General features: G+C 39.2%; 2 protein-coding genes across 2 annotated transcripts in view; one reads left to right on the forward strand and one right to left on the reverse strand.

The window, feature by feature from the left end:
- Nucleotides 1-25049, reverse strand: part of Iqgap2 (IQ motif containing GTPase activating protein 2) — a 254967-nt gene that overhangs the window by 50402 nt on the left and 179516 nt on the right. The window contains exons 14-17 of the mRNA XM_074077256.1: nt 12132-12222; nt 7422-7589; nt 5782-5924; nt 1950-2120 (exon numbers count right to left, since the gene is read on the reverse strand). Of these exons, the coding sequence (XP_073933357.1) occupies nt 1950-2120; nt 5782-5924; nt 7422-7589; nt 12132-12222 (573 nt within the window). The remainder of the gene's footprint in view (nt 1-1949; nt 2121-5781; nt 5925-7421; nt 7590-12131; nt 12223-25049) is intronic.
- Nucleotides 18017-24740, forward strand: F2rl2 (coagulation factor II thrombin receptor like 2). Its single transcript, XM_020159081.2, has 2 exons — nt 18017-18294; nt 21962-24740. Exons 1-2 carry the CDS (start codon nt 18231-18233, stop codon nt 23008-23010), a joined length of 1113 nt encoding a protein of 370 aa, XP_020014670.2. The 5' UTR covers nt 18017-18230; the 3' UTR covers nt 23011-24740.

Consider the following 25049-nt stretch of genomic DNA (forward strand, 5'->3'; position numbering starts at 1 on the left):
CTTTTGCAGCCCTGCATGACTTCAGAGGGATTCTGCAATGGTGGACTTTCACTAGGTTTTCCACAGCACCATTGCTCTGTGCTCCAACGTTGGAGAGTGGGGTTGGTCCATATTGTATCACATTGGCTGACACTTTGAATTTTGTGCAAGACTAGAGCCTGTAGCATCGATGGATATAGATGATTCTGTTGGTAGACTTTTGTTCATATCCTGTGTGTCTTGCCTACCATTTGTTTAAGAGGAATAAACTAGAAATTCACTGGGTAGACTAGAAAAATATTTTGAGAGGAATGATGGGGGGTGAATTCAACTATGATATATTGTAAGAAGTTTTGTAAATGTCACAATGTACCCCCAGTACAGCAATAATAATAACAACAATAAAAAGAAAAATCTTTTGAGTGTCAGGTTTATAGCAGAAATGTCTTTAAAAACTTCATTTCTGCCTTGCAAACATCTTCAGCACATCAAGCACTCGAACACCTGTCACATGTGACACAAAATGACAAAGTTTATAAAGCTCATTTTCTGCCCTGAACAACTACAGCAAGGGAGGGAAAGCAGCCAAGCTCACCAAGGACCACAAAGGAGTTTTTCAAGTAAAACGCTTTTGATCTGGAAATCGAATCTCACAGTCACTGACCAAAGCAAAACTCTACCAAACTCCGACACTCAGTAACATCATGAGCAAAGGACAAACAGCCTCTCAGAAGCCAGTGTGGTGACTGGTAGCAGGTGTTCAGGGAACACACAAGAGAATTATCTAAATTTGGTAAGTTCTTCTTCTCCCAACCTGCAAGTTTAAGAGTCATGCAGTTTTTCAAACAAAAAAACTGGGGGATGAGGATTTGTCCTGCAGGCCTAAATGAAGAGTGACTGGCTGAGGATAGTGTCTTATTCCTGTAGTCCCAGCTACTTGGGAGGTGGAAATCTGGAGAACCATGGCTTGAGGCCAGGCTGGACAAAAAGTTAGCCATCTCAATAAACAAGCTGGAGGCAGGCACAGGTGGCCCATGTCTCTAATCCTAGATACTTGGGAGGCTAATCTGGGGAGGATCTCGGTTCAAGGTCAACTCAGGAAAATAGTTCTCAAGACTCCATCTCCAAAATAATCAGAGCAAAAGTGGACTGGAGGTGTGGCTTAAGCGGTAGAGCACCTGTCCTGCAAGTGCAATGCCATGAGTCCAAACCTCTGTCCCACCCTACCTCCATAATAATAATAAAAAGAAAAATCCTTTGAGTGTCAGGTTTATAGCAGAAAAGTCTTTAAAAACTTCATTTTATAATAAAGTTGGTATGGTGGTGAATGTCTGTAATCTCAGCTATGCAGGAAGTATAGGTAGGAGGATCATGGTCTGAAGTTGGTTCTGGGCAAAAAGTACAAGATGGTATCCAAAAAATAACTAAAGTGAAAAAAAAGGGTTAGGGGCATGGCTCAAGTGGTAGAGAGCCTGCCTAGCAAGCATGAGTCCTGAGTTCAAATCCCAGTACTGCCAAAAGTCACATCAACAGCAAAGTAAAAACAAAAATAAAAACGGTGACAGATTATACAAGGTGAAAGACTCTTGGAGATGCTAAATCTGTTTCAGTTCATTTCAGGCTAGAAGAAGCTAGGTGCCATGCAATATCCACTAACCAACTTTTTAGAGAAATGTGATTTCAACCCTGATCTGAGCTGTCCCTTTGGCTCCAGTTAGGCAGGTGGAGCTGAGCAAGTCCACGTGCTGCCGAATACTCTCCAGAAGGCCAGAGGAGAAAGCACTCCTTGTCAAGATACTTCCCCATCTTAAAGCCTCACTAAAGTAGGTTAAGGGGTCTGGTAAGGGAAAAAGTCTGCAGTCAGAACTGTTCACTGGAATGCTGGTAGTTGACTGTCCTACTTTCAAATCAAAGTTTTTTTTGGCGGAACAGGACAGTTTTCTGTAATCAGTGGCAGATGGTTCACATACCTGTATTTTGACCACATTTCCTACTTGTTCACCCAAAAATGACTTCCTAGCTTCAAACTCTTCCCTAAGGATGGGTCCTGAGCTTGTGGCTTGGAAGCGAAGAAGCAAGTCCTCTGAAGCAGACCACATATTCTGACGGATGTAATGGGCTGTGACTTCCTCAATGATGTCCTGGCAAGAGATATTTCTTATGGTTACACTTCACACATCAGGTGAGAGAAGCACACAGAATAGCTTCTGGACATTCTAACTTTTAGAAAAATGACATGGCTAACTCTTTTCGGCTTGGTTTAGAAACAGATTTCACCAGAGCCAAGGGATGAATTGGCTTAGTTGCTTTCTAGAGACATGATTTTGGAGTCCTCTCAGCATGGTGCTGAGGGGACGTGAGAAGACAGTTGGATGATGTCAGGATTTGGAGACAGAGATGTACAGATGATGCCAGCAAGAACTAAGAGGCTCCACAGAATGGAAAAGGGACAAGGATGACTACTGGAAGAAATGCCTCCCTGCCTCCATTGGGCTGCAGGACCCATGATGTCCTCAGGTTCCTCCTTCCCTTTCCTTCCTCAGACCAGAGCAGGGAACCCTCTGCCATGAGCTGTGGAAGATTAAGATGATGCTTGGGGTGAATGAAATATTTGGGGCAGAAAGAAAGGCAGTAGCAGAGGAACACAGTGCTATCAAGGGCACACACGGGAATCGGGGGGAAGAGAAAAAAGGAGGATTATGACAAGTTTCTGTGTGAGTGCTGAACTAGGTTTACTTTTAGGTTTGTTGTGAGACACAAGTAGAGACACTAAACCCACGTCTGCAGCTGGAGACTCTCATCCAGGGCAACTGGACCCAATGGCTGATTAATTAAATTAAGCAGTTAAAAGTGAAATCACTTAAAGATGCATAAATTGCTGTAGGAGAAGAAATTTATATGTATTCACTGAGAAAGATTAATTTCAGGTTGTTTAGAAGAAATATGATTTTTTATAGCATGAGACCCTCCATTTAATAATCCTAATGGATTGATGCTCGATATAACAAAAAGTTCTATCTGGGGCATCTTTGTATGCCATCTGAGCAATTTTTTATATCAAATCTTAACTCTTTAATGCTTCTTCTTCATGGTTTGGTACATCTTTCCAACCATGCATATGATTTTTTTAGCACTGTCCATAATCTCACTTTTTCAAAAAATTAGCCCTAAGTAATCCACTGCTCCAATATCCTTTGCCTAAAAAGTGTAAGAATCTTGAAACTCTGAAATTAGTAAATTATGGTCTTCACGCTCTTCTTGTTATTTAGAGGTTTTGCTATTAAGCATTGTCAGACTCAGGCCACAATTTTTCTGCTACATGGCAGTATCTCTGATGCAGTTGACTTTTTTTTGTCAGTACTGGGGTTTGAACTCAGGGTCTACACCTTGAGCCACTCCACCAGCCCTTTCTTGTGATGGGTTTTTTTGAGATAGGGTCTTACAAACTATTTGCCCAGGCTGGCTTTGAATGGTGATCCTCCTGATCTCTACCTCCTGAGAAGCTAAGATCACAGATGTGAGCCACTGATGCCCGGCTTCTGATGCAGTTGACTTTTAATGATTCTATAAGAGCTATCTTTGTATAGTCGACTTTTTCTTCTCCAAGATGGAATAAAATTATTATTAGTATTTTCTCTTATAACATATTACCATGCCTGGATCCATCAGTAATTCTCATAGCTTTTGGGTCCAACTTTTGGTCTTACTCTCTGAGAATCTTAGTGCACATTCCTTCAAGAGTATTTTCCTCTGAGAAGTATTACTTTTTATAGGGCCTATTTATCTGTGTTAGGATAAATCTATTTCTTGAGCTGTGTTTTGTGTTATTCCAGAGCACAGATAAACCCTCAGGGATACTGGTGGCCATGTCAAAAACAATGGCACCAGTGGAAGACAGTAGAGTAGAAATCACTGGGAATAAACCTCTGATTACTGATGAATTCTATATGAGTTGTAGAAGTAACACAAGTTTTGCTTTGTCCACTCTGTGCCTTAGCTGCCCCACCAGAAAAGATGAAAGATGGTAATATTTGCTCTGTCTCTTCTTGGAGGACGATTTAGGGATTAAACTGTTATCAAGGTGCACTGGAGAGTGAAACTCTATCAAATAAAGTGTACTTGGCTCTGTGCTTTCAGAAGATCTTATTTGTAGTGCTACCCATTCTTTGGGTATTTGTGGGCACACCAGTTAAGAAAGGTTACTTTTGGCCATAGCTTGTTTCAGACATCTTATTACAAAAGGACAGACTCTAATTTCACATCCATCGGACTTTACTCACTCCTGTTTCTTCATTGCTTTTCACCAGCTTTCCACAAAACAAAGAAAAACCCCACAAAGAAAGCCATTCTGGTAATATCTGCCTTACCATCTGCTTATAGCTTTTGCTTCAGGAAACTTCTAAGAAGCATCTGGTTCCTTAATTCTGTGTTCTAAGAAAGTAACCATTCAGATCTAATAAAGCCATGGTCACAGAGAGGTATCCCTTGTCACTGTTCTCTTATTACCTTAAATAGGGAGGGAGAACATAAAATGAATGAAATTAAATGATCTAGAATTGAGACTGAAAAGAAGACTTTGGCCCTAGTTTTTCTATTACTTCCCCTTTAAGTTGTTGGTTTGTAAATATGCAGCCCTGACTTCCTGTACATACATAAAAACTGCCGAGTATTTGAGAAGAAATTTGGATTAAGATGGACCAGGCAGATGGAGAGAAATCAACAGGTGCCCTGAGACACAGACCAGTGAGAAAAACCATTTGAACAAGTGATCCTAACACAGACTTTCTAAATAGGCTTCTTTCTCCTGTACTTAACATTTTAAACATCCTCATAGCCAATAACCTATGCCATGTGTGTTAATTAATTCAGTATGTCTTTGCTTCTAACAAGAAGTTCAGATAGGCTAAAAAAGGGATAAGTTAAATCTGATAAACTGAAACTTTCAAATATGGTCAAGATTCATTAAAGGGGATCTTTAGAGGCTAAATAAAAACTCTTTCACTGTATGATGTTTCACTTTTGATGAGCGCAATGTATGGACACATGACTAAGTTCTGCCTTAGTTAATCAGAAGCCATGTATAAAATTTCTCAGCTGTGTTGTTTTCACTTATGTTTAGATGTTGGCACAAGCAAAGTCTTCGAAATTACATTAAACAATGAAATCATGCTAAGACACCTATTTCAGAAGAAGCAAACATTTAAAGCTTACTCATCCTGTTCTCTGCCCAACCCTGTTGTCAGCTCCTAAAGCCATCCTGGGGATGGCTAGGATAGTGTGCAGCAGAGAAACCCTTTCCAGAACTTTGTGGGAAAAAATGGCATTTTGGTTGGAAAGGGCTCAAATTGTAGGCTTAAGGGGGGAAGAAAAAATAAGGCATTTTGAACATTGATGACTAAGAAAGTATCACTGAAATTGAACTTAATTTTGCCAAGGAAAGTGTGAAGATTAATTTCTCAGGATAATCTACCTTCACCAATGAATTGCCAAAGCTTTCTTGCTGTTTGGTTTTGTTATGCCAATATGGGAAAAAATTATAAAAGTTAGTAACAATGGAGCCATATCCAGCTGCAGTTCATGCAAACTTTATCCCCTGTCCGGTCTTTAAATAAAGCAATTTGTTCTTTCCATCGCTTCCACAATACAATAGAAAAGCAATCTTCCTTATCTTCTTTGGTGGTACTGGGGTTTGAACTCTAGGCCTCCCACTTGCTAGGCAGGTGCTCTATCACTTGAACCACACCCCCAGCCCCACACTTATCTTTGTATAGTATAGTTTTCCATCAAATACCAACTGCCTACCTCAATTTCTTTTCCTGTGAGCCACGATTCTTTAGGCAAGAATGATTCAGGTAGGACCCAGGAACTCTCTTTAGAATCGATGTTGTAATAGTAGTCATAGTTCTCCTGCAAGTTGAATTTGATCCATGGACCTTCATTAAAAACTAAAGAAAAGAAGTTTGTTAAATTCTACAAAGGAACATGAAACCTTTATAATAGTGTAGTTTCTTCAATATGTAAAATAATCCAACAAATATGTTTTTCACCACTCAGGTGGTTGAAGTTAAAATAATTAGAAATGACTTGGTAAAATGGAATGAATTCCATGCATTCAAGGGCAGCTCCCTGCTGAACCAAAGGAAAGGAGGAGAGATAAATGCCTAATACTAGCTCTGTACCCCAAATCTTCCATGAGGATGATAGGAGTCAAAATGGCCAAGGAGAAGGAAATGCAAATAAGGAAAGTAAGTCCCATACAGATGTGAGTGATACAAGTAGAGAGGAGACCAATGAACAGGATTCTCTTTGCTCATGAGTCTCCCAGCAATTTCTCCCATAAATAGTGACATAAAGGAGTGTGACCCGTGTTTAACAGGGAATGATCTGCATTAAACCAAAGTAAAGTGAGTTACCTTTGGACACAACACTACCCAAATTAGTACACCACCGAGGTCAACTAAAGTAGGAAAAAAAGAACATTCCTGATCTCTCTCACTCATATAGCTCTCTCCACACAACCACATAAAATGAGAAAAAAATTGTTGCGAGGACTTAATTTGGTTTGAGGGGCATGCTGGAAAAATCTATGGCAGATAGACACAGCTTATATTGATCAAGAAGAGTGTCTCCTCCTCCTGAATCTATGGGCTATATTTCATATTGAGGAATCTTTATTTTGTTGAATAGTCATGATTTCTGTCCCAGACCACAGAACTAAGGACAACCAAAGACATTAAAAGGTTCTGATTTAGACTAAACTAAGTCCATAGCTGCCAAGTAAGTGTTACACTGATTGCCTGTCTAGGTAAATCAAAGTTTAAGTGATTTTCTTCACAGAATATTTAAATGCATTCAAATAACTAAGCAAAGGTGATCTGAATATGTGTTGGCTTTTTTTTTTTTTTTTTGGTTTTAAATGTCCCTCAAATGATCTATTTGCCAGTAGTTAGGAAGGAAGATGGCTCTCTTTTCAAATGGGCAGTCAGACATTTGATGGTGACCTTTTGTGTTTGGCTTCTTTAACTTAGCTTGCTGTTTTTAAGATTCATCCATGTTGTAGCATGTGTCAGTTCTTCACTCCTTTTTGTCACTATATAGAAATGTCACATTTTGTTAATCCATTTCTACTTAGTATCTCTACTTAATACTGTGCAACCATGGACGATGAGTCTCACAAAGGACTAAATGACAGAAATTATTAGTGTAAAAATTGACTTATAGTACCTCAATTATATGATGTTACCATCTAGGCCTAGTCACTGACTTAGTTTTCCAAATAAATAAATAAAATCTAAAAAATTTCCTTTGCCACAGATGATGAAAAATTTCAGAATATTGATTTGGAAGTACTACTTGTCTTAAAATTAAGAAAATACAATACCACAGAAACCATCATATTTTAAATGATATTTAGTTTGCACGATGTAATGAAGAAAGCTTACCATTTTCAGATTTGGACCGTTTGGCTTTCACAAGGGCATCATAGTACCTGTCGGCACATTCAGGAATTATGTCTTGCGTATTACTAGCAGAAGCCTTCAACACAGACAAAATGTCACCTGGTTGATTTCTATCCAAACACTGATTGACGTCAATCACCAGAGTAACCCCTGGATAATGAAAAAAAAAATGTTTTTGTTAATGGTTATCTTCTACTTACTCTGAAGGCACACAAATATATAATTCAACCTTTTACAAATGAATTGGTATTAACCCTTTTTACCTTTTGAGAGTATGTGCCAAAAAAACCAGAGCCAATCACCAACTCACCTACCAGTTTAGATTGTAGGAAGAACAAGATTCTATAGCAGCACGGCATATTAAAAATCGTAATTCTTCCTGGTTAGTCTTGTGTGGTATCAGGCACTAGGTTTTGCTCACCATAGTAAACTGAAATTGGTGAATGCACATCAGGGTAGATATGCAGCCCTAGTTTAGGTCATCAATTGAAATTTTAGAACCAATTTTATGAAGCCATTTATTTTAATGTGAGCAAGATGCTATTTAACCTATGGAAATCCTAATATTCTCTTGTGTCATGCTGGTGTATTTGGCAATGTTGTCAGGGGCAACTTAAACCTAAATATGTGGATATGTGCAATGGAGTCCAGAAGATTCATTTTGGATTATTTTAGATGCAACAAGATTTCAAATTTCCACCTCTCCTTACCAACAAAGTCATACTAAAGTCTCGATTGCCTAAAGAAAGTTAATTTAATAAATTCTTTATTATCCACTTTAGTTCTCAGTAAGAATATTCTGGTCCAACCAATGGAAGTACTGTTTTCACAACCTATCAATGCAGCAAGTCAGAAATATAGAATGTAAAAAAAAAAAAAAAAACACCAACCCAACCAAACAAAAAAAGGGAGAAGAAGCCAGGTTAAATACTTTTCAGATATTAAAAAAAAGATCCTGGTGAAAAGAAGGGGAGATGGATATTTTTCCTTTTCCTTCCCTTCCCTTCTCTTCCTCCCTTTCTCCCTCCCTCCTTCCATATGTGTCAAACTCTAACAAGTGCTAAATGACATACTGTTGTCATTGAATTATGTTCATGTGTGCATAGTGCTATCGTAGTGATGTTCACAGATATGGCTGAAGAAGCATGAAAACCAGCCAGTCCACTTTTGCCAGCTTGAAGTTAAAGTCATGCACATCCAGAGGGACACACAAATACTAACGAACTTGTCTAGCAAACTCCACTGACTGCTAGGCAACAGCGATAGACAGCAGTATGACCTTGTGGCTATTGAGGTTAATAGTGATCAGGCAAACCATTGCTTCCTCTTTACCAGGAGAGTTCTGTAGCATGGAGATCTGACATTTGAAAGGTCTGTGGTCTGAGAAAAGCAGAAGGAACAAGTAAGTGGTAAAGAAGAATTCTCACATGAATTACATGTGATAGTTTCATTGAACTAATAAAACAAAATGTAATTTTCCTTGAAAGATGACATTACAAAGGCACACACTGCTTGCATACAGTAATGTTCTTTATCACTGAGAACTAATGTGCAAGGAGCTGGTCCACAGGTCAATTTCTGGTGCAAACTCTTATCTTACTAGACACACTTTCCATGAAAATCTGAAACGTGCCTTGGAGAAAGCACACAACTGGCACTATCTTGTTCCTCATTTTACTCACATTCTGTGGTACATCATAGGTGCTCAATGTTTGCTGAGGGATGCCAGAAGAGTCTTTTATGCCATTAAAATTGGACTGGGCAACAGACAGTGGAGTGGTACTTTCAAGGACTTGGAGTGTTTAGATCTATTTGAGCTGGCATTAAATGGCCTCAAATGTGTCTGCTTGTTAGTGTGCCCTCTTTCCTCAATGTCAGGGATCATGACATCCATGTGCCTGCCTGTGGCAGCCCAAACTCTGCATCATCTTGGAATCTGTGGCTTCTGCTGTGCTCACAAGAGAAATAGGCATAGATATTAGAGTTAAACCCATGAAAAGAATAAACAGACCAAGGAGTCTGTCCCAGGTATCAACAGTGAGGAAAGTAGACCATCTCCCTAACACACAGGTTGTTCAGCACTGGTTTAGGTTGTTTTGTGGATTATCAGTGTGTGTGGCTAAGTCGCAGATAGTAGAGGATGTTAGATAAATGACGTCCAGGAAGTCATATGCATTTTGGCTGTGGAACAAATGAAGAGGCCTCCTTTGACTCTCCTATGAGTTAAAAAAAAAAGTTTGCTTTACAAATTGTGCCACACACCAGCTAGCTGTCTAAGGTTTGCATTCTCAAGTCCCAGTAGGGCTGACACAGGTTCTTGGGGGTAGAGGGTGAAAAAAATCTACGTATGGTAAGTAATCTACATATGGCATCTATGTATGGTACATAAAAACACATATATACAACTTATTTGTGCCATTAAAGTTTCATGATGAAGAGAGATTAAGGAAAAATACTTTAAGACTCCTTAGGGTACAATAATGAAAAAAGGGTTGAGAAACACAGCTCTAAGGAGTCAAAGGTTGAGGCAAACTTACTTGAAGCAAGCAGAATATTCCAGCAAAAAGGAACACTGGCCAAAATGAAGGAGACTTAGTTATTCTGCCCTTTTCAGTCTTGCCTCTGGTGAAATACATGGACCAACACACTCTTATATCAAATTATTTAGGATGCTTACACATGACCAGAGTCTGTTTCAAGTATTCATGCAAAAGATGAAAAATACTTTTAAAAGTATGATTACATTCTTGTTGAAAACCCAGAAAATCCTCATTTCAATGTCTGAATATAAAATGGCTTTAACTATAATAAAGAATCTTATTTTGTTGTTATACATTGTAGAAGAAAGTACAGCAACTCTTGCAAGGGTCAGGGTACAGGAAGGAGACAGGATTTCAGATGTGAGGCACAGAATACGCAATCGTACATATTTGAGTAAACTTTTTACTTTTATGGTCAACAGAACCAGGAGTCTCAATGTGAAAAATAGACCCAAGATTTGCGGATCAAATGTAAGAAAAGCAATGAGTAAGAGGAACAAAATGACATATAAATTGGTTTGATCTCCAAGAAAAAGTCATAACCATTTTAGGCTATTTGTGTGCCTATATTACAATTTCACTTCTTAAAAGTATCTCTTCAGACTATGGTTGCCTTTGGTAGTATATGGAAACTGTATCCATTTCACTAGTATCATTTTTATATGAAAATTTAAATCTCTGACCAACATATCTCAACTGTATTTCTGTACCCACTCCCACAAGCACTAGAGTGCTAGAAAGGCAAGACTTCAAAGATCTTCAGGGTATAAAAGTTTAAGTTAGAGAAATACAGATATTTTACTAAGCTAAGGCAATAAAAACCAGATGTTCCTTACAGATGCTTCCAAAGTCTGAATGCACATCTGGAGAAAGACTGAGCTACCCTGGCGGCAATCTGTGACCTGAGAGAACTGGACAGAACCTAACTATTCCCCAAACTGCCAGGTTAATGAACTGTTTTAGGAGTCTTATTTCACTTTATGTCAGAATTCATATAGGGAGACTGTTAGTACATCAATGTAGAAGATACTTCAGATTATCAAGTAGATTTTCTTACCATTACTCCTTGAAAACAGAGGTTTAAGATAAAAAGTGTAATCATTTGCATTGATCCAGGGATTCTGCTAGGTGCTGAGTGTGTCTATTCCAGTTATACCCTCTGGAACAGGGGGTAACTACAGGGTATGTTTGGAGCCCACTGTTGATTACCTGACTTCCAAAGTCCCCACTCTGATTGGAGGACACTTCAGGTGGAATTAGCGTTGGTTCAGAGCCAGTGTCCAACTATCCCTGAAGATCTGCCTGTGCCCCCAGTATAGATGCCCCGGCAAAAGCTCCAGGTCCCTTTGAGGGAGGCTGGTAGAAATATTAACAGCATACTTTTTTTTGGCAGTGTAGTGGCATCCTTGCCCAAGGCCTCCCCTTCATTCTAAGGGGCTCTGGGTTTGTAAATTGTCTGTGGTCTAGGAATTGAGGGGTCTTGATTCTGTTTTTACATACGAGTTAGACTTCAGTTGATCTAGACCTAGTTAGAATTCAGTAACCACCAGTAGATCTCATTTCTAGGAATGCCACGATCAGTTAGCCAAGTCCATAAATCTGTGAGTCAGATTATTCCAGTTACTTCTCAGAGTCTGAGGTCATACCGTAACCACACCCACATGTCCATGGTGATTAGGTAATGATGCCTGCCCTTGGCAGCCTGGCCTATGTATTGTAGTCTTGCAGGCTCCACAGTTAGTTAAAGGAACATTTATGTGACTATCTGCTCCCTCTCTTCCTCCACCCTCCCTCTGTTTCTTCTGAAAAATCCAGACTAACAATAGAGGCCGTGACAAAGAGAATATTAAGCAGAAGTGGGCCAGTTTTCTATGACTCAGGGGAAAAATAGATTTGATTCAATTCTAAAATTGAGAGCTTACAGGCATTTTTTACTTTCTGGATTTTGTTCAACGACATTGTCAACTTTGTTAGCAATAGCATCTAATCACTGAAACTAGGGGTACCAGCTAATATTTTTGCATAAATATGCATCTAAGAACTGAACCGTGGTAAGAATCCAAATCTTTCCAGAAAATAAAAATGACATGACTTCAGGCACATATCCAAATTAAGCAGACAGTTTTGGCAAGCAGACGACAACAGGGCTTACATTGATTTGCTCTGTCCTGGTGTGTGTTGGCCTCATCGATGGCTTGCTGTATCTCATCCAGCCAAAGAACTTTAGAAACGCTCTCGGTATCCTGGGAAGGATGGCATAGAATCAGAGAGAGAACAGTGAATGATGGACTCAATAACTGCTCTTCAGATGCCATTCTGTTATAATTTCCATAGCCTTACTCAGCAAATCACCAAACTACTAAACACAAACTACTAATGAATGGACCCCAAATCTAGCCATTTCCCTCTCTGTCTCTGCTGCCTTGAGTCTGCCCACTGTCATCTCTCACATGGAACAACAGCACTGGTCACCTATGTATTTTGCTGCTTCTAAGTCTGCCTGGGGCCACAGCAGTTCTTTAGAGAGAAGCACTCGATGACTTCAAAATGGACATCTCATTACACCCCTCCTTTGCTAATCCCACCAAAGGGGTCCTGCTTCACCTCACTCCTCTTTCCTTCCCTTTCCCTGTTCTAGAACCTCACAGACCTCCAGAGCAAGGAGGAGTCTGGAGGAGTGCTTCCTCCAAACCAAGCACTCTAAGTACATGGGTACTGCTTTTTCTCACCGCTCAGGCTTCAGCTCAAAGGCTACCTCCTCCCATACTCTCGTCCCCTAAGCATTTGATAACTGGTTCCCAATTGAAGTGTCAAGGTGCCCCATGATGTCACGGGACACTTTATAGCCAAGGGAAACACTGATTCTCAACACTTATCAGATACAGAGACAAAAACAGTAACAAACAAAACCACGATGACTGCCCTCGAGGAGCTCACAGTCTAGCGGAAGAGATAGATGTATCAAGAAATAATTGTGTTCTCAGGGCAGTATCTACAGAACGTGACTGAGAAGTAGGCAAGAAGGGGTTAAGTATGGTAGGGGTCTAGAGGTGCAGGTGGGAAAAAAGGCTTAGTCAGAGACAGCTTCAGAAAGGATGCGGCAGCAGTAGTGAAAATGAATGGAATCACCTTTACTGTTTTCCCTTGGGTTTGATTCTGACAATCTTGCTATGAGTGTCGTGATGGTGGATATTAAGTGGCACTGGCTGCTAGCACTGCATTTCATAAACCCTGGTCTAAGGTGGCAGGTAACATTCTCAGTAGAAATTAAATATTTTCAGGAAAGACAAGACGTTCCATTTAAAAAATGGAAGTGTTGGGGGTGGGGGCAGGGGGGAGAAATGACCCAAGCCTTGTATGCACATATGAATAATAAAATAATTTAAAAAAATGGAAGTGTTCACCTATGTGTAGGGATAACTGTTGTGTTCTGAACCCTGAATCAAGACGTGAAAAGTTTTGTTTTGTTTTGTTTTCTTCTTCTTCTTTTTACAGTGCTAGGGATTGAACCCAGGGACTTGCATATGTGACCTACATTCTGGGTCCTTTAATTTTCTGATTCTTGTTGCATTTTATAGGCAGCAAGCTGTTGGGTTGTCTGGCTTAGAGTTTAGTCATATGTTTTGTTAACTATATGCAGTTTTCCTTTTTAGACTGTATATTAAATCATACTTTCTACTAATAAAAGTTTATTATATGTCACACATCAATGTGAATGTATGACATTACTGAACTGTGCCCTTAAAATGGCTAATGTTGTAAGTTTTATGTTACGTATATGTTACTATAATTTACAAAAATCTGATTGTAGACCTGCATTTATGGACTAAAGAGAGTTCTCTGCATTTTCAATGTTTTATGATTTTAGCTCATTCACACAGTGTTATTTGTAGGGTCTCCACAGTTATCTGACCCTACACGGTTACCGAATGGTCCAGAACACAATGAACTATGGCAAACAAGGTCTCTCCCAACAACCATGAAACCAAGGTCTGGCCAGGCACTGATGACAAATTGGACCAATGTGACATTGACAGAGAATCTTCAAAGCAGTCTAGCAGCTAAACAATTTTAACTTCTTAAAAAAGTTTGTTTTTCAAAAGTAAAGACAAAAAACATGCAAACAGCTGGAAACTTAATAACTCATTACTTAATGAAGAATGGATCATCGATGCAATAAAAGAGGAAATTAAAAAGTTCCTGGAAGTCAATGAAAATGAAAACACAACCTACCAGAACCTATGGGACACAGCTAAGGCAGTCTTGAGAGGAAAGTTTATAGCCATGAGTGCATATATTAAAAAGATTGAAAGATCCCAAATCAATGACCTAATGATACATCTCAAACTCCTAGAAAAACAAGAACAAGCAAATCCCAAAACAAATAGAAGGAGAGAAATAATAAAAATAAGAGCTGAAATCAACGAAATAGAAACCAAAAAACCCATACAAAGAATTAATGAAACAAAAAGTTGGTTCTTTGAAAAAATAAACAAGATCGATAGACCCCTGGCAAACCTGACTAAAATGAGGAGAGAAAAAACCCAAATTAGTAGAATCAGGAATGCAAAAGGGGAGATAACAACAAACACCATGGAAGTCCAGGAAATCATCAGAGACTACTTTGAGAACCTATATTCAAATAAATTTGAAAATCTAAAAGAAATGGACACATTTCTAGATACATATGATCATCCAAAACTGAACCAAGAGGAAATTAATCACCTGAATAGACCTATAACACAAAATGAAATTGAAGCAGCAATCAAGAGTCTCCCCAAAAAGAAAAGTCCAGGACCTGATGGATTCTCTGCTGAATTCTATCAGACCTTTAAAGAAGAACTGATACCAACCCTCCTTAAACTGTTCCATGAAATAGAAAGGGAAGGAAAACTGCCAAACACATTTTATGAAGCCAGTATTACACTTATCCCAAAACCAGGCAAAGACACCTCCAAAAAGGAGAACTATAGGCCAATCTCCTTAATGAACATTGATGCAAAAATCCTCAACAAAATAATGGCAGATCGAATTCAGCAACACATCAAAAAGATTATTCACCATGACCAGGTAGGCTTCATCCCAGGGATGCAGGGGTGGTTCAACATACGAAAATCAATAAACGTAATAAACCACATTAACAGAAGCAAAGACAAAAACCACTTGATCATCTCAATAGATGCAGAAAAAGCCTTTGATAAGATCCAACATCATTTCATGATAAAAGCTCTAAGAAAACTAGGAATAGAAGGAAAGTTCCTCAACATTATAAAAGCTATATATGACAAACCTACAGCCAGCATTATACTTAACGGAGAAAAATTAAAACCATTCCCTCTAAAATCAGGAACCAGACAAGGATGCCCACTATCTCCACTCCTATTCAACATAGTACTGGAATTCCTAGCCAGAGCAATTAGGCAAGAAGAAGGAATAAAAGGAATACAAATAGGTAAAGAAACTGTCAAAATATCCCTACTTGCAGACGACATGATCCTATACCTTAAAGACGCAAAAAACTCTACTCAGAAGCTTCTAGACATCATCAATAGCTATAGCAAGGTAGCAGGATATAAAATCAACATAGAAAAATCATTAGCATTTCTATACACTAACAATGAGCAAACGGAAAAAGAATGTATGAAAACAATTCCATTTACAATAGCCTCAAAAAAAATCAAATACCTAGGTGTAAACCTAACAAAAGATGTGAAAGACCTCTACAAGGAAAACTATACACTTCTGAAGAAAGAGATTGAGGAAGACTATAGAAAGTGGAGAGATCTCCCATGCTCATGGATTGGTAGAATCAACATAGTAAAAATGTCTATACTCCCAAAAGTAATCTACATGTTTAATGCAATTCCCATCAAAATTCCAATGACATTCATCAAAGAGATTGAAAAATCTACTGTTAAATTTATATGGAAACACAAGAGGCCACGAATAGCCAAGGCAATACTCAGTCAAAAGAACAATGCAGGAGGTATCACAATACCTGACTTCAAACTATATTACAAAGCAATAATAATAAAAACAGCATGGTACTGGCACAAAAACAGACATGAAGACCAGTGGAACAGAATAGAGGACCCAGATATGAAGCCACACAACTATAAGCAACTTATCTTTGACAAAGGAGCTAAAAATATACGATGGAGAAATAGCAGCCTCTTCAACAAAAACTGCTGGGAAAACTGGTTAGCAGTCTGCAAAAAACTGAAACTAGATCCATGTATATCACCCTATACCAAGATTAACTCAAAATGGATCAAGGATCTTAATATCAGACCCCAAACTCTTAAGTTGATACAAGAAAGAGTAGGAAATACTCTGGAGTTAGTAGGTATAGGTAAGAACTTTCTCAATGAAACCCCAGCAGCACAGCAACTAAGAGATAGCATAGATAAATGGGACCTCATAAAACTAAAAAGCTTCTGTTCATCAAAAGAAATGGTCTCTAAACTGAAGAGAACACCCACAGAGTGGGAGAAAATATTTGCCAACTATACATCAGACAAAGGACTGATAACCAGAATATACAGGGAACTTAAAAAACTAAATTCTCCCAAAACTAATGAACCAATAAAGAAATGGGCAGGTGAACTAAACCGAACTTTCTCAAAAGAAGAAATTCAAATGGCCAGAAAACACATGAAAAAATGCTCACCATCTCTAGCAATAAAGGAAATGCAAATTAAAACCACACTAAGATTCCACCTCACCCCTGTTAGAATAGCCATCATCAGCAACACCACCAAGAACAGGTGTTGGCAAGGATGCGGGGAAAAAGGAACCCTCTTACACTGTTGGTGGGAATGTAGACTAGTACAACCACTCTGGAAAAAAATTTGGAGGCTACTTAAAAAGCTGGACATCGATCTACCATTTGATCCAGCAATACCACTCTTGGGGATATACCCAAAAGACTGTTACTCCAGAGGCACCTGCACATCCATGTTTATTGCGGCACTATTCACAATAGCCAAGTTATGGAAACAGCCAAGATGCCCCAGCACTGACGAATGGATTAAGAAAATGTGGTATCTATACACAATGGAATTTTATGCAGCCATGAAGAAGAACGAAATGTTATCATTCGCTGGTAAATGGATGGAATTGGAGAACATCATTCTGAGTGAGGTTAGCCTGGCTCAAAAGACCAAAAATCGTATGTTCTCCCTCATATGTGGACATTAGATCAAGGGCAAACACAACAAGGGGATTGGACTATGAGCACATGATAAAAGCGAGAGCACACAAGGGAGGGGTGAGGATAGGTAAGACACCTAAAAAACTAGCTAGCATTTGTTGCCCTTAATGCAGAGAAACTAAAGCAGATACCTTAAAGCAACTGAGGCCAACAGGAAAAGGGGACCAGGAACTAGAGAAAAGGTTAGATTAAAAAGAATTAACCTAGAAGGTAACACCCACGCACAGGAAATCAATGTGAGTCAATGCCCTGTATAGCTATCCTTATCTCAACCAGCAAAACCCCTTGTTCCTTCCTATTATTGCTTATACTCTCTCTACAACAAAATTAGAGATAAGGGCAAAATAGTTTCTGCTGGGTATTGAGGGGGGGAGCGGGAGGGGGTGGAGTGGGTGGTAAGGGAGGGGGTGGGGGCAGGGGGGAGAAATAAACCAAGCCTTGTATGCACATATGAATAATAAAAGAAAAATGAAAAAAAAAAAAGTTTGTTTTTTCATGATTGATTTCATTTGTAATTATGTGATGAGTTCAAGAAGGATAGATAGAGGAAAGTATAAACTCCAAGGGCTCAGTGATTAAGTAGTAATTCCATCATGGAGCTGTGCTTTTTTAATGGATAAAAGGGAGACAGGATACATTCAAAGCTAATTGCCACTTAGCATCTGTTCTCATCTTAGTTATGTAACTCTATACTTCCTGCCATTCTTTAAATGCACGCAAGCACACTGGGGAGAGCTGTGGCATCCATTCAGTTTGGATGGTGAGGGGTGGGGAAGAGTTAAATGACATCCTCCAAGAATTATGTAACATGCTCAGAGGCTCTGTCTGGCCTGAGTCATGCATGGAAACTACAAGTAGTGACATCGTTTCCCTGCAGAGGACCAGGGCAAGTTCCTTCCCACAAAGCCCAGGGTGGCTCACTTGTGTCAACAGATCAAGGCTCCATTTGCTGCTACACATGGAACTGAGGGGGAACTGTGCCCTGTGACTTTCCATGTTTGGTAACCTCTGAGAAGTTTTGGGGCTCAGGACATCAAAATGAAAGCTGTTATCCTGGCAGCTTCTGGACTGCTGCTTCTGCAACCCACTTTTTGTCAAAGTGGTAAGTTCTTTTCTCCTAGGGTATGATGGGGACTGGTTTGTGTGTTGTCAGAGTCAACTGATCCTAGTTTTTTTCTCAGAAAAACTGCAAACCAAAAGGCAGAGTTTGCTCTTGGTTATTAAAAGGTTGAAATCATGGAAGTGCAAATCTAGTTTGCTCACTACTCAAACCTTGTCAAAGACTAAGTGATCTTTACTAATATCTAAAAATTCATGCCAAAGTCAAGATTTTAGAGATCTGCAATTAAGTCAAAAAGCAATACTCTGTGAGAAGTTTTTGTAGTTGAGGAGGTTTCCTCTAGTTTAGGAAAGAGCACATTTTGAAGGAATTTTTAAAATCCTGTTTATTTTTACTTCCTGGTAAGACACAAATGGAAATGGGACAAACAAGAATATTGCTAGAAAGAGTCATTTGCTTTCAGTAGTCAGTGATATTAACAGTGTTTCCAAAATGAAATTCAGATTTTGACTTTCAGTAGTACCAGGGAATTCTCTCTGTCCTCATGATTTTTTTTAATTGAAGAAATAAGATCTCCTAAAAACCATTATTCTGTTTTGTACGTATTTCTTGTTTTACCCATCACAATGCTAGCTTGTAATCTCTTGCTTGCTGTGAAATGAACCATGTTGAGACAGGTCTGAATCCTTTTGGTTATGTTAAGTCACACTGTTAACAGTGGGAGAGGTGGGGAGATCCCAAAATTGAACAAAAAGAAACCCTCTATAAAGGAATGTTGCTTAAATTAGTAGTTGGAGTCTCCAAGATCACTGGAAAGATCAAGGGGGCTGTAAGGGAACCTGTGGTATGATTAGCACACCTAAGCATGGCTCTCTGTGGGAGTGGGTGAGCCAAAACGAGGCTTATGGAGGAGTGCCGTCAAGATCCCAGTATGGTTGGTGGAAGTGAAAGTGGGGGCGGACTTTAAACAGACAAAGGGCAGTGAATCTGCTTTCTTCAATAGGGTGGGGGAGGTAAGAAGGAATAGTCTTTCACTTATTGTTGGAGTCTTTCGCTTTGACTTGTCTCCAAGGACTGAAAACATTTCAGAAACATTATGTCAAATGGAATAACCATAAAGAATGTCAATAGATTTTCTTAAAAATAAAACTTATCAACAAGCACTATTCTTAAGGGAAACCAGGCTCCGAGGAATAAAAAATTTAAGTGGGACCAGATCTGGAATTCTCATGGAAAATGGAATTGAGGCAATGTCTCCACAAGCACAGACTTGTCGGGTATGTTTGTAGGCATAAGGTCTTGTTCAGTCACAGGAATTTTCTAAAACACAAACACTTGGTTTCAGCAGCTCTCTTACCAAATCGTAAAGGGAAGTTAACTTGGACAGTGTGGTTTGCAGTCAATGTTTTCTGGCTTCCTGCTTATCTTTCTTTAAAGGTTCTCATTTATGGGTGATGTCAGACACAACTTTTCCAAAATGTGAATGTGTGCTGAAGGATTTGCACAGCTGGGCTCAAGTGTTACACGACACACCTCCAATGGTCGTATCTAAACACAGGCACAGAAGAATACCACTTTCCAAATTCTTTCCTCTTAGTCTGAGCACTTGATCACCTCCACGCCCAGGTGTTCAGACCACATTTCCTTCATCCTACACACTGATTTCAGTGTTAGGAGGAAAGCTTCAATTTCACCTGGGAGTAAATGGCTAGAGATGAAAACCAGAAGACACTAACCTCAATTATTTAACAGAAATTCAGAGGTTGTGTGACAATGGAAATGGCAGAGCATTTTAAACTAAGTATGAAATTTAAATTTGGCATTAAGAATAGAAGCCATATTTGATAGATGACAAAGATTAATTCACAGAAACACTATATAATGCTAAGCAGGTTTGAATTATTAAGGCTTATTTGTTGTTGAAATTACCCTTTTGGGAACTAGGATTACTAATATCAACAGGCCAAGTTATGCCAAGTATTTATAATATACAGTTAACAGGTTTGAAAGTTCATTTCTGACTACTTTGGTCACCGTAATGATTTTATCTTCTGTCATGTCTGTCTTCTCTCCTTTTAAAAATCTGGCATTTCCCCCAAAGTCTGCTTTTGGATTTTTTTTTCTCAAGTCTCCCTCGGCCATCTCCACCACTGCTCCTAAACAACACTACAGCCTCAATGGACACTAAAAACATCTACTTCTTCAATTTGGATTCCTGAACTTTCAGACTCCACATCTAATCATCTAACCACTTGCTGGACATTTCACAACTTCACCACAGTAATCCTAAAAAACGAGATGTTAATGTCTTCCACTCCTGTGCTCTGTCTCTTGTCTCATCTCAGTTAACGGCCCCTTCCAAGTCACTTAGGATGAACCTCCCAGGCATCTTGCCTTCTTTCTCCCCACTTCCCCCACAGCCAATTAGAGTCCAAGTCCCTTTGCACCCTGCCCAGCCTTCTGAGCTCATCGTCACCCTCCCATCACCTTTGCTCTAGTTCAGTAAGTCACCATTCTTAGAGTATGAATGATTACCAAAGCCTCCAGATCAGGCCTTATTGCTTCTAATTTCTTACCTTTATGATCGAGTCTCAATACTATCACCAAAGTCACCGCAAGTACAAGTCGAAATCATGCTTGTATTAGTTTCCTATTGGCATTATAATAAATGATCATAAATTAAGCACTTATAATAGCACGGGATTTTTGTCTGATATTTCTGGAGGCCAAAAGTCATAAAATCAAGGTGTTGGCAGGACTGTGTTCATTCAAGAGATGCTAGGAGAGAATCTGTTTTATTTTTTTGCAGCCTCTACAAACTGCCTATATTCCTTGACTCATGGCCCATTATTCCATCTTCAAAGCAAGTAGCACGGCATCTTCAAATCTCTGACTTTGATCCTCTTGTCTCCCTCCTCTAAGGACTCTTGGGATTACATTTAGCCCACATGGACAATCAGGATACTCTTCCCATCTCAGAATCCATTCTAAATCATATTTGCAAAGTCCTTTTCACCATGCGAGGTAACGTATCGTAAGGTCAGGGAACTAGGAGGTGGAATCTTGGGGGTGTGGCGGCACTAGTCGGTCTATCACAATGGTCAGTCGTCTGCTCAAAGTTGTGTGTGCAACCCCATGAACAGGCCAGGATTTCTCAGGACAGTTTAGAGGTCCTTCAAGAATTTAGGTGTAACCTACCTTTTCCACTTCATCTCTTAGATGTACCTTTTTAGCACAAGACAATGCATTTTACTTAAAACTTTGTACCACTACCATCATCTATTCAATTCTATCTCTTTATAAGCTTTGCTCAAGTTCATTTTTTTCCTTGACACTTTGTTCAAATACTTGAGTCTGTTAACTATTGCCTGAATAGTTAGTGTAACATTACACTGAATAGTCAGTGTAACATTTGCCTGTAATGTTCCACTGGGCTATTTTGTTTCCAACAGCATTATAAACTCTTTACATGCAGGGAGGTCATCTCATTTTTTCTTTTTTGCATGGGACAGCATGGAGCTGGAGTTTATGAATGCACTAAATCTATGCCCATGTATTGCCTGATCTATAATTTTTTTTAAATAAAAATGAGTCTAAATTGTATAACTGCTGAAAATTATGGAGCACAAAAACCACTTCATTTTATTTTTTCCAAACATAGATACGGCTTGGCCACAAATAATATGTTAATATTTTCTTTTAATTACAGGCATGGAAAATGTTGCAGACAACTCAGCAAAGCCAACCTTAACCATTAAGACCTTTCATGGAAATCCCTCAAGTGATTTTGATTATATTCCATCTTCTGACATAGAAGGCTCGATAGGAGCCACTGCAACTGTAAAAATGAAGTGTCCTGAAGAAAGTGTTTCAAATCTCTACATGAATAATGCTACCATGGGCTATCTGAGAAGTTCCTTAAGTACTAAGCTGATACCTACCATTTATATCCTGGTGTTTGTGATTGGTGTGCCAGTCAACAGTGTGACCCTGTGGAAACTCTTCTTCAGGACCAAATCCAACTGTCTGTCCATCTTCCACACCAACCTGGCTATTGCAGATTTTCTTTTTTGTATGACATTGCCACTTAAGATAGCTTACCACCTCAACGGGAACAACTGGATATTTGGAGAGGTCATGTGCCGAGCCACCACGGTGCTCTTCTATGGCAACATGTATTGCTCCATACTGCTCCTTGCCTGCATGAGCGTCAACCGTTACCTGGCCATTGTCCATCCTTTCACCTACCGGAGGCTGCCCAAGCGCAATTACACTTTGCTAACATGTGGACTGGTGTGGGTGGTAGTTTTCTTATGTATGCTGCCACTTTTCATCCTAAAGCAGGAGTACTATCTTGTCCAGCTGGAGATCACTACCTGCCATGACGTCCACAACACATGCGAGTCTTCATCTTCCTTCCAACTCTATTACTTCATCTCCTTAGCAGTCTTTGGATTCTTAATTCCATTTGTGGTTAGTATCTATTGCTACACAACCATCATCTGCAGACTTAATGCACACGATCAAAGATGGCTGAGGTATATCAAGGCGATTATCTTTATCCTTGTGATTTTTACAATTTGCTTCACTCCAAGCAACATTATACTCATCATTCACCATGCTAACTACTACAATAACAACACTGATGGATTATACTTTACCTATCTCATAGCTTTGTGCTTGGGTAGCCTAAACAGTTGCCTAGATCCATTCCTTTATTTTCTCATGTCAAAAATCACAGATCAATCCAGTTCTTAGCTGACAGTGGTGAAATCATCTTAGAGAACAAGAAAAGCTATCTGTGAAAACATACACACTTGGGGAGGCATATGCAAGCAGCTCTATTCTCTAGTCCAATTTTTGAGTTCCTAAGAAACAGTATTTCAAATATTAAACATTACAAAAGCACTAGTAATTTTTAAAACACTTTATCAGTATTTTCAGAAGTCAATGCAGAGGAAAGTTACTACTATTCTCTATGGCAACAGACACATTTCCATTTACTTTACTGATACTAAAGCTCTTGAAATTCCCCCTTCCCTCCTATGAGTGGTGTCACCATCCTTGGAACTTAGCATTATTTTTTGGTGCTTATGCTAAGGACTGCTCACACCTGATTCTATCTCTGTAGTAACTTTTACTAGCGTCCTTCATCCTCATCTCACCTCTGCCTCCTAAGCATTCTCCTCACTGTCAGCCTGCCCTTCATTTCACACATCATGCCAGGTTACTCTTTCTCAGATACCAGTTTCAATACATCAAAAACCTCTACCTACCCTCCACCGCTTCTGGAATAAGCGATCGGCGTTCAGGGCTAACTTTCTAACTTGACTTCCTATGAAGCCTTGGTGATTAAGCACCAGCCAAATCTTACTTGGCTATGAGCTTGACTTTTCCTCTCTTTACTTCTCCCTCAGTTGAAAGCTCATTCTAAAGTCTTAGCCTAATTTTGTCCATTTCCTGAAGTCCTTGAAGGAATTTTCTTCCTGATTCTTAAGTTAGAGTGTCATTTTTCTCACCTGAACTTTCAAAAGCACATTAAACTTTTTTTTTAGTCATGACACTTCTATGTAGCTCATTTATATACAAACATTAGCTCTATAAACTATAAAGTTTATATACAAATATTAGCCTTATAAACTATAGTTTATAGCTCTATAAACAAGTGTCATATAGTCATCCCCCCATATCTCCAAATTCCACAGCTGCAGATTCAAACAATTATAGATAAAAGGTATTTGAAAAAAAATGTGTTTATACTGACTATGTACACTTTTTCTTATTATCATTATTTCCTAAACAATACACTATTCCCTAATCAATGTAGTATAAACAATATAACAGGCTACCCGCATTTACATTGTATTATTTATCATAAATTATCCAGTGACGATTTTAAAGCTCACGGGAGGCGGTGAAGAGGTTACATACAAATGCTACACCATATTATCCATGGGACTAGAGCACATGCAGATTTCAGTATCTGCAGGAATTGTGGAACCAGTCCCCTGGGGCTGCTGAGGGACAACGGTATAATGGAGGTGTTGTCCCTCCCTTCTTTGAGGTTCTTGTGGCCACTCTAGGCCCACATGTTTTCAAGCTCATGCTTTGCACATTACTGGCTAAATGGAAGAATAGAATCCCAAAGCATCTAAGCAGTATTAAAGGCCATTCAGTTCACACTGAAAAGGCAACACGCTCTGTATGACAAGATGCCATCATTTCTCAATAGGATGTGAGAAAGGAAGGAAGTTTAGCTAAGAATGTCCATCTATGGTCATGTAGGAATTTAGCTATTTTTCTTCTTTATTCTTTTTACTAGGAAAAGTACTAGTGGCTAAGAGTGGGGGGCCATCAGTGAACACACATGGGGCTGAAGAAACCTTTAAGCATGAGGCATTGCTGAGATGAATTGTTAAGTCTGTAGGTACACAAATTGACTACATACTTTGCTCTGACCATTCAAACAATAAAAACATTAAAATACATACTTTTGAGTTACAGTTTTCTGTTTCATTGGACCTGGACAAAACACTTGTACATGAACAGCCAGGCATGGAGGCACACACCTGTAATCTCAGCTATGTGGGAGGTATAGGTAGAAGGATTCTGATCTGAGGCTGGCTCTGGGCAAAAACATTAGACCCTATCCAAAAAATAACTGAAGCAAAAAAAAGGCTGGGGATGTAGCTCAAATGGTAGAGCACCTGCCTAGCAAGTGTGAAGCCCTACACTCAAATCTCAGTACCACCAAAAAAACAAAAACAAAAACAAAAAAACCCCATCTTGGATATGAA

Source organism: Castor canadensis, chromosome 6, assembly GCF_047511655.1.
Source record: "Castor canadensis chromosome 6, mCasCan1.hap1v2, whole genome shotgun sequence".
Lineage (NCBI taxonomy): Eukaryota > Metazoa > Chordata > Mammalia > Rodentia > Castoridae > Castor > Castor canadensis.